The sequence below is a fragment of the Pelophylax lessonae genome (genome assembly GCF_965119305.1).
Source record: "Pelophylax lessonae genome assembly, chromosome: 3".
NCBI classification, from domain to species: domain Eukaryota; kingdom Metazoa; phylum Chordata; class Amphibia; order Anura; family Ranidae; genus Pelophylax; species Pelophylax lessonae.
In genome coordinates this window covers 575,155,068-575,169,642 of record NC_138770.1, presented here as the reverse complement: position 1 = coordinate 575,169,642, position 14,575 = coordinate 575,155,068, and the positions used below count along the sequence as shown (strand labels likewise).

Sequence of the window (14,575 nt, the reverse complement as noted above, 5' to 3'; positions counted from 1 at the left end):
ATTAATAGATTTAAAAATCCTCAGGTAATAATTTATTTTCCGTAATGCTTGCTGCAGTAATTTTGTGCTGTTGTATATAGACTTGCTTTTTTTGGTATTTTCCGGCAACCTATTTACTCTGCTGTTTCTTTTTCCTTAATAATGGTTGTTCAGGTCCCTCTGTACATAAACACCAGTACAACAGTAATGCAGTGATGGACATCAACTTGGACAACGTTTGCAAGAAGGGGAATACTCTTCTTTGGGATCTTGTTCAAGATGAGGATGCTGTGAGTTCATTTGATAGAACCAGTCTGAGAGCACTGAATGCTCACACATGTCATGTAACCAGCTCTGTTTGTATTCTGTAGGTTCACCTGTCTGAGGGTTTAATTAATGAAGCAGAGAAGCTTCTTTGTTCCTTGGTTTGCTGGTTTACAGACAGGCAAATTAGAATGCGTTTCATTGAAGGCTGCTTGGAAAACCTTGCTAATAACAGGTGGGTGAAACGTAAATATTTCATATTTATAGAGGTTATCTTAAATTAAACGCAGTAATAAAGGTGTGATTGATCTCCATGGAATAAGTTGTACAATGTATTTACAACATAAACTTGTGCTACTCTGCTTTTTAGGAACATTCTTTACATTTGGCTGTGAGGGGAGGGAAAGGAGGACGAGGGTTTTAAGATGAGGTGAAAAGTAGAAGGAAGGAAACAAGGTTACAGAGAAAGGGGGGGGGGGGGGAGAAGAGGAGAAAGTTCCCTCGGACTGGGAGGTGCAAAACAGGGAATTAGGGAAGCCAAGGTGGTCGGGTGCAAGGTTGGAAGAATGTAGGACCACGACGTGGTCCTACACCTTTTAGAGTAATTTTTTTTTTAACTTTAATCAAAATTGTCAGTATCACTGTCAGAGCTGGTCTCTGGGTTGCAACTATCCAACATGGCCCATCCTCAGATTGGCCTTTGGAGTGCCGCACCTTGCTGCACTGGGCAATGTGGGACCAGCCTGGATATAACCTTTGGGCACTGGGTTCCGCATAGGGCACTCTCCACTACCCCATTCTGGTAATAACTACCTAATTAGTTGCAGAGTGTATTCCAGGCCTAGAGCAGTTGGCATTGCCTCAAAGCGTGCCCTTTCTCCTAAGGTTTGTTCTGGGAGTAGATGCAGATGTGGTACACTGACTTGATGGACTCCTGGCAGATGTGTTGTTGGCTCTGTGAGATTGTTTGGATCATCTTTTTCGAGGATTGACTTGCCATCCTGCCTCAATCATGGTCTAATCAGCACCCATCATCACTCACCACCAATCATTAGTGAGTCAAATCAACATTAGTTGTTGACCGCAATGACGAGAAAATTTGAAGGAGCAGGATGGACGGTTTTTCGCAAACTAATTTCTAGCAGTGCATGTGGTTTACAGTGAAGTTCGTTCATTCGTTCCGATATCAAATGTTAAATGCAAAGAAAATCTTTTGAAGGCCATTCGAATGTTCGGAACAATTTTGTACACATTTCTCTAAGCCTTTTCCTAACCGTTGTCATTCGAAAATTCTACCCATCTATGGCCAGCTTAAAGCATTCTAATGTGATAGATCTAGTACACGAGTGAGCACCTTCACACATGGATAGGGAGTGTGTTTACTGGCCAGATCACCAGGTGAAAATTAAAGGCAAACACCTGAAACAAAGAAAACGAATGTAGCCACTACATCTAAGGACTGGTAAGCTGCAATATGTTTTATTCTTGGGTCTAGAGTAGGATTTAAAGATCATCCTACCAAAACTGATTTTTAGTAATGGGTGCTTGCTGGTGGGAGAGTCTTAAACTGGCTGTGCAAGTCCCAGTGACTCCGGCTGCAGTATCCTCACTGCAGAGTTCCTGAGCCTGCCACCTCCCCTAATGCATTCTTCGTCTTGATTTTGTAGTCGTCCAGAATGTAAAGTGACAGAAAACCTATATTTGTTTGGGCAGGCAGCACTAAAAACTCAGGTGATCATATACACAGGATTCCAGAAACCATATATGAAGCAGGTGCTAAGCTAAATAATAAAATATTTGTTTTCATGGAACTGGCCCTTTAATTGACCTTTTGAATAGCACAACTATGTGAGTTATGTTTGCTCCGCATGTCTTAATACTTCATACATTAGAGATATTTGAGCTGAGAATTCCCCTGTAAAGTTTTTTTTTTTTTTTTTTTTTTTCTCCTTTGTCATTTTTAGGTCTGTTGTTGTGTCTCTAAGACTTTTACCTAAATTATTTGGGACCTTCCAGCAGTTCGGGAGCAGTTATGACACCCACTGGATCACAATGTAGGTTTTTTTTTTATTTTATTTTAGTAGATCTGTAGTAGATATGAACTATACCTTTTATCAGTTCATTAAAGTGGTAGAAAACTGAATGTGATGTTTTTTTTTTTTTTTTTTTTTTTACCTACGGGTAAGCCTATAATGTTATTTTACTATATAAATCATTAAAAATAAAATATTTTTGTGTTTTCCATAGCTCTTGCTATGTCTCTCAGTATCTTTTATGTGTTTAAATGAGTTTCTATTGTTTTAAAAGTGTGTTTAAAATGCTTTTACACATACAGTGACCGTAAAAAAAACATGCCTACAATGCATTTTAATAGGGTTTTTCTATTTTGCTGATTTTCACTTTTCGCGGCTGGGTCCGGAACGTAACCCCCGCAATGGAGGGGGGTTTACTGTACAGGCTGCTCCACCTGCAGGCATATTTTGAGGTTGCATTTTACTGGACAGCATGGTGGTTCTCCATAGAAAGTACTACTCATGAGTCAGATCGGGTGTGGTTTTCAAGGGAGTTTTAGGAGGTGGGGGTTCACTATTTTTATTTTTTTTTTTTTGTGCTTTCTTTTGGAAAATCTTTTTTTACAGTTTTGTTGTTAGTCCCATTTCCTCATCCCGGGTGACTGCAGCTGTGGCTAGGTACTTTCCAAGCATTATGGTTATCCTATAACTCATGGCTGTCTAGTAATTCCATCGAATGTTAACAGAATAGAAACATGTTATTGCACAAAACAGTGAAATCATAGGCTTTGGGACCGATAGTCATTTTAGAAGAAAATATTTTAATAAAGAAATTGGAAAACCTAAAAGTGCTACTTTAAATGATTCTGAAGGTTGTGATTTTTTTTTTTTTTTTTTTATAACAAACATTCTAATTACCTGATATGTGCAATGGTGATCCTCTTTGCTGCTATGTGTGCCAATAAGGAGAGAGAGAGACCCAGGAGAGCCTCTGCTTTCATGCACATCGCTGGATAGAGATGGGGCCCAGGTAAGTATTAAGGGGGGAGCTGCACCCTGAAAGTTTTTTTTTTTTTTTTTTTTCCCTTAATGCATAGAATGCATTAAGATAAAAAAAAAACATTCTGCCTTTAGAATCACTTCAAAGGTAGTAAAAAAGACGTTAGTAAATGTTAGTAAACAATCAGTTGCTAACCAATACGCTACTAAATATTTCCGATTGTGTGTGTTTTTTTTAATGTTTCTACGTAAATGTTTCCTTTTTACAGTGTAATGTTTTCTATATAAACCTTATAACTTTTTAGGTGGGCAGAGAAGGAACTCAACATGATGAAACTCTTTTTTGATAATCTGGTGCACTATATCCAATCCATCCGTGATGGGAGGCACAAACATGTTTTGTAAGTGTATATAGAAAACCTGCTTATGATATGATGAAAATATAAAAAATGCAGCTTAAAGTTGCACTAAACATACATATTTTTAAAAAATATTCCATACTCCTACTTTGCCTAATGGGACCCGTAACCTATTTTTCATTTAACTTTTTTTTTTTTTTTTTTTCTGCCTCCTTCTAACATCCGCTTTGAGTTCTTGAACAGATCCTCTCCCCTCTCACTTCCATTTGTTTGGAACAAGTAGTGCACTGTCCTTGCAGTCATATGCAGTGCTCTACACTCACAAACCCCATAGTCCCTGGGTCCATCTCGGGAGCAAACCAGAGAGGGTGGCTACATCCCTACCTACAGTGGGACCATTTAGAATGAACATCGCTACCCTCTAACAGGAAGTCAGGTCATAGCAAGAAAAATTGAACTTTTTGGAGGGGGTTGAAGCACTAGAAGGCACTTTTTCAGTTAAGAATACATACTTGAATGTTACCTTTTTTTTTGTTTTTTTTTCTTTCTTTTTAAAAATAGGATTTAATGTCTCTTTAGGTTGATTTCACACTTTCTCTGTGGATTTATTGTTTACAGTTCTTTATATGTCGTTGAAAGCCTATTTAAGAGGGGGGAGCAGTTTGTTAGGAGGATTTAAAAAAAAAAAAAAAAAACCCTAGTCCATTTTACAGTAGAGCAAACAATGCTTCTAGGTATCGGAAGTAAATACTAAACTTAGGGCATTTTTTTTTTTTCCCCCCCTTTCTTTATTCTAGCAGAAAAGAAGCCACCTAAAACACATACCTAAAGCTGGGTTTTGCACCCGAGTTTAAACGTCTTTCAGAATGTTAAGCATTCATTGATTCTATTTGCCACAATGTTTAAAATTAATTTATTCTCTGGGCACTGGGATGAATGCCCCTTTTTCTAATTTGCCTGTGTGCGCATGACCGCATAGACTAATAAAGAAGTGCATTTACAGGCTGCATTTTTGTTTTTTAACTCTGTGCATGAGCCCTAATAGTAAAATGAAGCTTTCTAAGAACATTTTAGCCAGACTTGGATATGTTATTAGTTTAAATTCTATTGTAATTTTTTGATTTTTACTGTTACAGGTACAGCCACAGTGCTGAGGTTCAAGTACGGCTTCAGTTTTTGACATGTGTTTTCTCAACTCTGGGATCACCAGACCATTTCCGTATGTATTTTTGTTGGTTAAATTGGATTCAATAGCTTGTTTGTGCCCAATAATTGTCATGGATGACTATTGTCATCGTGACAGAGAGTAAGGGTAGATTCAAATTTTGCAGTTGTCACTGAAACTGTTAAGAGGGATGTCCTGATCCAAGGCAACTGTTAAGGGGAATTACCCCTTCATATATGGAAATATCTACCACATTTGTCATATGGTTGGCTCAGGAAGAGGGGGGTGGGGAGTAATCTCCATAGTGTGGGGTACGCTTGATACACTTGAAAAGCTTGACTGAAGTTTTAACCCTTACCCATGCTGAAGTTCTAATTTAACTTAACTGTTAGCATATTAGAGATTTTGCATGCTTACTTCACATTTCGTTTCTTTATAGGGTTAAGTTTGGAGCAGGTAGACATCTTGTGGCACTGCCTTGTGGAAGACCTTGAATGCTATGATGATGCATTACATTGGTTTTTAAATCAGGTGCGCAGCAAGGACCAGCATGCTATGGGAATGGAGACCTATAAACATCTATTCCTGGAAAAGGTAATTCAACTGTAGATAGGTCATGTTTTCTTTGTGTACAACAGTACTAGTGCTATCTTGAAATATATATAAATTTTTTTATATGTAGATGCCCCAGCTAAAACCTGAAACAATCAGCATGACAGGACTGAACCTTTTTCAACACCTTTGTAATCTTGCTCGCCTAGCAACCAGTGCTTATGATGGGGGCTCAAATTCTGAGGTGAGTTTTGATTGCAATTTATAGTAAAGCTGGGCATATCCCAGAGATTGAGTAGCCAGAACACCAAGAAAAATGATAGATGATGCCTGGTTCTCTAGAACCTTTACTGATAATGTCAATGTATGCAAATCTCTCCTTACTCACATATCACTGAGTAATAGACTGACATGACAGTCTTCTGAATTCTATGCTATATTGGCTACCATACATTATAGAAGTACTGCTGTTCTATTCACACTGACCTAGTTGATGCATTATCCATTAAAAAAGCATTTTTGTTTTGATTATTCAGTTGTGTGGCATGGACCAGTTTTGGGGCATTGCACTTAGAGCCCACAGTGGAGACGTAAGCCGTGCTGCTATTCAGTATATCAACTCCTATTATATCAATGGTGAGAATGAGATTTTAACGATCACAAGAGATCGTTTTTAGATTGTATCTGGTAAGTGTTTGTTTTTAATGTGCTTTACGATAAATTTATTTTCAGGAAAAACCGGGCTGGAAAAAGAGCACGAGTTCATTAGTAAGTGTATGGAAAGCCTTATGATTGCTTCTAGTAGCCTTGAGCAGGATGCACAGTCAAGCCTCACCATCATTGAAAGAGGCCTGTTGATGCTAAAAACACATCTTGAAGCTTTTAGGAGACGGTAAGCTATACTTTTTATTTGTTTTGCTTTCTAGTTCATATGCACATACGTAAGTGGTGGTTTCTTCTATTGATTTGTATGTGTATCTTCTTAAAAAAAAAAATAAGTCAACCTACTATGTGGTCATATACAGTATGCTGTAAATATGAATGCTAGATCACCTAAAGCGTTTGTAACCCCTAAAATGAAAAACCCTTATATGCGTTCTATTGAGCTTACTGATTAGCGAGTGTTGTCTAACTTTTTTTATTGAGCAAGTTGCTGAAAAATACCTGCTCATTCTGACAGTTCCCTGAGTTCCTTTTTCAAACTGACCACGTTAGCCATAATGGCTTATCCCTCATAGCATGGTCAGTTTGCATCCCTTATGTGCCTGCTAGGAGATATTGAGGGGCCGAACCTACACCTGGCATCCTCGATCTCCATCCTACTCATGGACAGAGGAGATTCAGTACATCGCATGCACTGTGAATGTTCTTTGCCTCTGTCTCTAATCTGTCAGCCCGTAATCACACATCCCCCACCTCCAGATGGATTAGGATCAGTGAGAAGCAGTTTTAAGTGTAGAAAGTGTGTTTATACTGTGTGTGAGAAGAGCTGTTGCTACAGGTACAGTATATGTTGGGGCACTGTGTGAGGTGGAGATCGGCTGCAGAACAGGAGAGAGGAGCTGGCCAGCAAGTGATTACATAGGGGGAGGAGAGCTGCAGGCTGTGTGTAATACAGATACAAGCCCACTATGCAGACTAACAGGGAATGTACGTCCCCTGTTGTGTGTGACATCAGACGCTGCCTGCCCACTTACTAGTGGGACACGCCCACTCTAGAGGGAGAGGGAACTGAAGGAGGACTGTGCAGTCACGTTATTGCAGGATAAAACCTCATAAAAAGGTACAAAACGTCTTCTCTTTCACACAGCTACATTTGATTATGGTTTTCACATGTCATTACCTACATTAAAAAATGTACCTTGCTTCTACTGAATTTACATGTCCTTTAAGTTAAAGGGAATTTTTTTCAGCATTTTTTTCTTCATTGTGCATGTGAAAAAGATAATAAGCTAAAAGGAAAAAATGCCTTAAGCTCTATGTATATGCCTTAAGTAATTGTTTTAGAAACTTTGTGTGTATATATGTAAATCGTACAGTACAGGACACAGGCTTGATATCCCTAGACCCAGGGTTACAGGCTAGTAACTTTAGGTGATTGAACAGTGTCAAACCTTTTGAGGACACGCCTCCTGGGCATCCCTTAATAATGCTACATCACCCTGTGAATCCCCAGTTTTTTGCCCTAAGATGATGGGCCTATTCTCCCTTACAGAAAATCATTTTTGCTTAAACTAGTTTTTCATTTTACTTCTAACAAAATAATAGGGGTGCATCGGATCAGTGCAAGCTCAGTGGAGCCGTGGAAGCCACACCTGGACTGCATATCATGGGGACAGCCTGTAATGTTGTTTTTGGGCACTAGATTCTACTTGGGCACTTACCTTGATGCTTGGTGCAATGCATGTAGTTAGCTGCAGGGTGCCATACAGGTCCAGCGCTGTGGTCCATCCCTATGAAATCCAGACTCTTAAGACCCCTTTGTGGGAGAAAGGGGGGAGGGTTCACCTACCATGACATGAAAAACCTAGACTCTATATAGGTATCAGCAACATGGTAAGACTGGGTCATACTGTTAACTGTTGCTGTAGTCCCACAGCAAGTATGAGACATCATTTCCCCATTAACTGCATTACACTATGTATGTGCATCCTAAATATATTCCGTTTATATGTAAAAATGGTCAGGAAATGTGTTTGGAAGTTATTTCCTTATTTAGTGGTAAACTTTTCAAATCCTGGTGCCACAAGTACCTTGCTACAGAATGGTCATCATCGGGTTACTGCGTACTCACTTCGCTCACATGCTTTTACCCCAATCCTGCATCCTTTTCTGTGAGTACCCCACAGGGGGATACCCTTACATACCAATGGCAGAAACCAGGTGCAAGTTTATGCAGCAGCGTGCCCAGTGGGCACATGTTGTTCCAAACAAACTATTCAAAGTAATGTAAACCTGGAGATAAGTTTTAAAGTGGTTGTAAACCTCAGACCTGACATATGAACAAAGCATATCCCTCTATAGTGTGTACTTATCAAATTAAAGGGATTGTAAAGGCAGAACGTTTTTTCTCTATCGTTCATTGATGGACGCAGTTCTCTGATCCATATCAGTAGGGTTATACTGCCCCCTACAGGAGTAGGACACTAGGCAATAAAGTTCTAGCTATGCCTATGGGCAGTTCAAGAGGGTACACCCTCTCTCTTCCTGCATAGGATGTCCGTTTTAATCTGCCTAGTCAGGAGAAGGGACCTAGTTCCTTGCTGGGATCTTTGGTCCTGGCATAAAAGTATTTTTTATGTAGATTTTTTTTAGCTAGCCTTTTTCTCTGGAATTTTTTCCGGTGAGATCTTCAAGCAACTATGCCGGGCCGGGTGACGGGCTGTATAATCTAGATCCAGTGGTCACCCCAGTCAGGCCAGCGAGAGTGTGCAGGCCTTAGATCCGCGCTGGGTCGGCCGCGACATAGTCCCACTGGACGGGGACTGGCCCCGCTAGTTAAACGTCTTGCCAGGACGCACACGACAGGGTCTAGGCTTATGTCACAGCGTTCCTATTTGACCGACAGCCCCCCCCCCAACTTCGGTGGGGTCCTGCCAGGAGATGGCACCCGCCCGTTTTCCTGGTATGGTGAGTAAACGCCCCCCCCGGCGGATTTTGGGGTGGATGCGGGCCCCCTCCCTGGGATGGTCGGACCCTCATACTCCTGGGTTTCCTTCTGTCCTGTTGTGTGGTCCTGCTAGACGTTACTCTTTTGAGGTGTCTCTGGTACAGTGGACTGTTCCGCCTATGGTGGACGTACGGTCTCTAGGCTGGATAGGACTACCGTTGTTCCAGGTGAAGGAATCCCTGTCCTTTAAGGACTTGGGGGATAGGATGGCGCGGGCTGTGGCCCGCGATCTGTACTTCCTGGTGGGGTCTGCACTGGGAACAGTGTTCATGATTGCCCTTGCCATGCAGACTCTGCCTGATGGGCGGAGTTTCAACGCAGTGACTTGGTGAGGGGCAAGTCCTTCCTGCCCTGGGGGAGCTGTTGGACCAGCTGGCGCAGGGGCTGCAATTTGTTTGCGATGCCACGCTGGATGCGGCTCCTTTATTTGGATCTCCTGTCGGTTTGGCGGTTTTCCGGCGTATACTTGACTGGAGTGTTGGTCTGCGGATCAAACTTCTTAGAAGGCCTTAATGGGATCTCCCTTTTCAGGGGGATCGCCTGTTTGACGCTGCCCTGGATGACCTTGTATAAGGGTTTCATGGGGGTTAGAGTGCCTTTCTTCCACATGCTAACAAGGGTATGGGCCTGCGTCGCAGATGGGGTCCCTCCTTGTCGGCTCACAAACAGTTTCTTCGTCCCTCGGACAGTCCATGTGGCGAAGTCCTTCAAGACTTCCTTGGGTGGTGCCAAACGACCCTAGTCTGGCGACAGAGATCGTTTTTTTCCCCCAGACCTGCGGACAAGGCCTGCTCGGCCTGAAGATGCGTCCTCACCCATCTATGGGGTGAGGGGACGTCCTTGCCGGTTCTCAGATCTGCGGCTGGCCCGGATCCCAAGCAGCTGGGTCCAGGAGGTCATGCGGTCCAGTTGCAAGATCGAGTTTCGATCCGTTTTTTCCAGTAGGGGTTACCCTTCCAATGTATGACTGTCCCCAGATCTCTTGTAAAAAAAAAACGGGGTATGGAGAGAACAAGAATCCCCCCAGAGAAGGAGTCAACTAGGGACACCGTTATGCAAATTAACAAAAATAAACTTTATTAGGCACATGTGCCAGTGCAAGGTAGCAAAATCAGTGTAATAAGGTGTGACATAACATGAATAAAATCAGATTAAAAACACAGTATCATCCACATGAAAAACATCAACCCGGGTTGGATAAATGAGCTTCCCAAGATAATTAAATGGTAGTGCTGATGATAATGATCATAATGATGATGGTGATGAGGAATATCAGGTTACATAAACCAGTATAAGATGAATAAGATCAAACAATCCCAGGGTCAAGGAATCAATCACATAAGTATTGCCCATATACAGTTCAGCCGATGTAATTCCTCAAATAAGAGCTCATCACAATGGTTGAATGGATGTGATTAATGTTAGGGTCCTATATGAAGAACCTGGAATCAACAGGAGCCGAGTAGTTGGTAACTGAATGGCAGGCAGATGCGATTTGCTGATATACACAAACTCTCAGGTAACCCCAACGTGGTGTGAATGATGAGTTCTCTCAAACCATATCAAATAAAGAGACTGTTATAGGGGAGATAGTGAGTTACCATCCTGGAATGTAAGCCATGGAAGTCTTCACGGGAGATGTTGACCCAAATGACCTGTAGACGGTGCACTCCAGCAAAGGCGTTCCCGTGTCTGGCTCCCCTCTGCACGCTTCCCTATGGCGGGAACAGGAACGTCAATAGCAGCCCGACATCACGCCGGACGTAGGGGGTGGGGGAACGGATAAGATCCAGCCGTGCGGTGCCCGATGGTCACGATGGTCAAAATTCAATTAGAGACAAGCTGATGACGTCTACGCTGACATGTTTCACTGGTGCCAAGCCAGTTTCCTCAGAGCTGTCCCCAGATCTCTTGCAGGTGCTCTTGGGGCAGTTTAGGCTCTGGTTCAACAAGCTGTACCTACTGGCCCTTGATGGTTCCGTGTGGATCGGAAATTCAAGATGATATCGGTTCACATGTTGGTGGCTTTCCTACATCAGGGGGATTCCTGGCCTTCATAGACATCAAGATGCCTACCTTCACATTCCGTTATGTTCGGGACATCAACGGGCTCTCTGTTTTTGCCGTAGGGTAGGATCTGATCTCTATCGGTTTGTGGCGCTATCCCTTGGTCTCGCTTCTGTTACTCGGGTCTTCACAGAGGTGTTGGCTCCGGTCTTGGCGCTTTTGCGGTAGCGGGGTGTATAGGTCCTGGTTTCCTGGCCAATCTGCTTCTCCCTGTGGAGTCCCCTATGGTGCTGACAACGAATTTGGAAGTCATCATGAGAACTCTGGAGGAGTTCGGGTGGGTTCTGAACCTTCAGAAGTCATCCCTGGTCCCTTCCATGGGACTAGACTATCTGGGCCTGACTTTGGACTCCATCTCAGTCATGGTGTTTTCTCCCTCCGGGAAACCACTCTTGGAACCTCAGTTTGCGGTTCAGCTGTTACTGTCCAGCACATGGTCGTCTCTTCAGACCTGCATGCGAGTTCTGGGAGTGATGGTGTCGTCTTTTGAGACTGTCCTTTTCGCTCAATCCCTCTCGAGGATCCCCCAGAAGGCAATCCTTCTCGAATGGGACTAGAATCTAAACTCTCTGGACTTTGGATCTGGCTGAGTTGGGTAACCAGGGAGTCTTAATCTGAGAATCCTTCCTCCCTTTTTTACTGGACTATTGTCACCGCGGATGCAAGCCTATCCGGGTGGGGAGGAGTCCTCGGCAGGTTCTCTGCTTCGGGATTATGGTCCCTGGAGGATCCAGGTTACAGATCAATGTCCCGGAGCATAGAGTGATCCGGCTTTGCCTAGTTCACTGGATCGGGCACCAGCAGCTGTCCAGTGCACATTCAATTGACTGCGCCACAAGTCTTATGTCATTCACCAAGGGGGCACCAAGGGTGTCCTTGCGGCCTTGGAAGTGACAGGCATTCTTCGTTGGGCAGAGCGCCTTGTTCCAGCTCTCTCCGCAGTTCCCTTTCCAAGTGTAAAATATTGGCAGGCGGATTGCCTCAGTCGACAGGCCTTGAGTGCAGGGGGAGGGTCCCTTCATCCCGGAGGTGTTCCAGCAGTTGTGCCTTTATTGGGGCACTCCAGACTTGGACCTGTTGGCGTCGCCACTTGATAGTGCAGAGGTTTGTGGCCCGCTCCCGGGACCCTCTGGCGGGTGCAATGGTGGCACCACAGGTTCTGTCATAGGCAAAAAACATTTGCGAAGTTCAACAGGAACGATGCTGAGAAGTTTAGCATGGTCACCTGCGCAAGGCTGACGCCGACATGGTCGTGTGAGAGTGATCGCGGGTGGGCCAAGGTCAGTATCAGCTGCTTGTCTGCCTTTCCTCCTCCTCTTAAGTTGCTGCCAAGGATTCTTTGCGGGATCGAGGTGGAATGGAATTCCGGTCATTCTCGTGGCGCCGGACTGGCCTCGCCGAGCTTGGTATGCCGACCTGGTCAGGCTAGCGGCAGACAATCCTTGGAGACTTCCTCTCAGGGAGGATTTATTGTCTCAATCATCAAGTGAGAGCGCTCCAGCTGATTGTAAATTAGAGTTCAGAGCTCATAAAATTATCAAATTGGAGTCCAGTGTAAAATTCAAGCTCAGGTAGTCCACGGCGAATACAAACTCTTTGCACCAGCCACCTTTATACAAAAAAATGGAGCTTACTAAACATTTAGACCCCACATCTCAAGAGGTCTAACCGCACTTTAGAATGATGGATCCTGTCAGTCTGGATGGATGGAATGACTTCCATCTCCCCCTCTCACAGTTGGATGTTCCTCAAGCCTGTCACACTTCAGAACGGCATGCCCTACACAGCCCCTGAATCACTTCACATAAACTTGACTCAGCAACCTTAATACAGCCTGTCTTTGAGGTCTAGGGATACCTCCTGGGTCCCTGGGAGCCTCGTGGTGCTGCCATTTTCTTGTAGCCTGTGCGCTCAATGCATGGCGGCCATGTTTGTGTAGTCCAGTGGCCATTTTGCGGTTGTTTGCCATTGAAAATAGCGGCGGCCATGACAGTTGAGCCCCGTGGGTGGCGATTTCGGTGGTGGAAGCCCCCCATTCCCTGGTGCTGGCTCCTGGAACTTTTCACTTTGTTCACTGCGCATGGAGTGCAGATTGTCCTGGTGCTGCAGGTGCCTGTTTCTGCTGGGTGGGGAGTCTGGTGGAGTCCTCTCCTTCTTTGCTGAGGATTGCTTGGTGCTTTGTGCCTGGCGACTAGGTGGTGCTGCCAGCGCGGTGGGGGTTGTCCCTTTGTTTTAAATTTTTTGTGGTGGCTTTTGGGCGATGGGCTAGCGTAAAGCGCCCCCTGCCTCATCAGAGCAGATGATCTTTCTCGCATATCACGCTGGTTTTAACTGATCCTTGTGAGTATAAACCTTTTTAACCTCTTAATAAACTGTCCACACTACACTTAGATGGCGCTGCTTTCTTCCTCCTCTTCAGTTTGTGGTGTTACCCTTTTGGTCTCGCCTCTGCTCCTTGGGTCTTCACAAAAGTGTTAGCCCCAGTGCTGGCATTGTTATGCCAACGGGGGATCGCAGTACTGGGCTACTTGGACGACCTCTTTCTGCAAGCGGAGTCTCCTACTGCTCTTGTGGAAAACCTGAAAAACCCCATACGAACTCTGAGGGAGTTCGGCTGGATTCTGAATTTTCAGAAGTCTGCTCTGGTTCCGTCCACAAAGCTGGTCTATCTCGGTCTGACTCTGGACTCGGCCTTAGCCAGAGTGCTCCTTCCTCTGGACAAACTCCAGAAATTGCAGGCTGCAATTCGTCTTCTGCTGTCCTGCAGATGGTCATCTCTCCTGACTTGCATGTGGGTGCTAGGCCTGATGGTGTCTTCCTTCGAGGCAGTTCCATTTGCACAGTTCCGTACGAGGTCCCTGCCATAGGGAGACTCTGACCAAATGGGACAAGACTCCCCAGTCTCTAGACAGTCGGATCCGGCGGAGCCGGGGAATGAGGTAGTCCTTGATATAGTGGCATCATTTTACGGGGCTTTGGCTGGGCAAATCCTTCCTCCGCTTGTATTGGACAGTGGTCACCACGGATACCAGCCTATCCCAGTGGGGAGGCGTCCTCTGCAAGAATTCTGCTCATGGGCTCTGGAAACTGGACGAGTCCAGACTACCGATCAGTGTCTTGGAACTCCCAGCGATCAGTCTTTGCCTGGACCATTGGACAGATCATTCTCAGGGATGTCCAGTGCGCATTCAATTGGACAATGCCACAGCCGTGGCTTATGTTGTCTCTGAAGGTAGCCGGCATTCTAAGGTGGGCAGAACAGTTAGTTCCAGCCATCACTGCCACCATCTCTGCCGTACACATTCTTGGGGTGGAAACCTGGCAGGCGTATTACCTCAGTCGACAGGCGTTGGACCAAGGGGAGTGGTCCCTTTATCCAGAGGCATTTCATCAGTTGTGTTTCATCAGTTGTCTCCGGTGGGGCATCCCCGAGGTTGATCTGGTGGCCTCTCGGCTCAACAGAAGAGGGTGCAAAGGTTTGTGGCAATGTCGCAGGATCCTCTGGTGG

At 44.6% G+C, this 14,575-nt stretch overlaps 1 protein-coding gene across 1 annotated transcript in view; it reads left to right on the top strand.

Moving 5' to 3' along the window:
- USP34 (ubiquitin specific peptidase 34) overlaps window positions 1–14,575 on the top strand; it is a 600,284-nt gene that overhangs the window by 154,459 nt on the left and 431,250 nt on the right. The window contains exons 16-24 of the mRNA XM_082250967.1: window positions 154–269; window positions 351–478; window positions 2,208–2,297; window positions 3,560–3,655; window positions 4,750–4,832; window positions 5,218–5,372; window positions 5,461–5,574; window positions 5,867–5,966; window positions 6,063–6,222. Coding sequence (XP_082107093.1) covers window positions 154–269; window positions 351–478; window positions 2,208–2,297; window positions 3,560–3,655; window positions 4,750–4,832; window positions 5,218–5,372; window positions 5,461–5,574; window positions 5,867–5,966; window positions 6,063–6,222 — 1,042 coding nt within the window. The remainder of the gene's footprint in view (window positions 1–153; window positions 270–350; window positions 479–2,207; window positions 2,298–3,559; window positions 3,656–4,749; window positions 4,833–5,217; window positions 5,373–5,460; window positions 5,575–5,866; window positions 5,967–6,062; window positions 6,223–14,575) is intronic.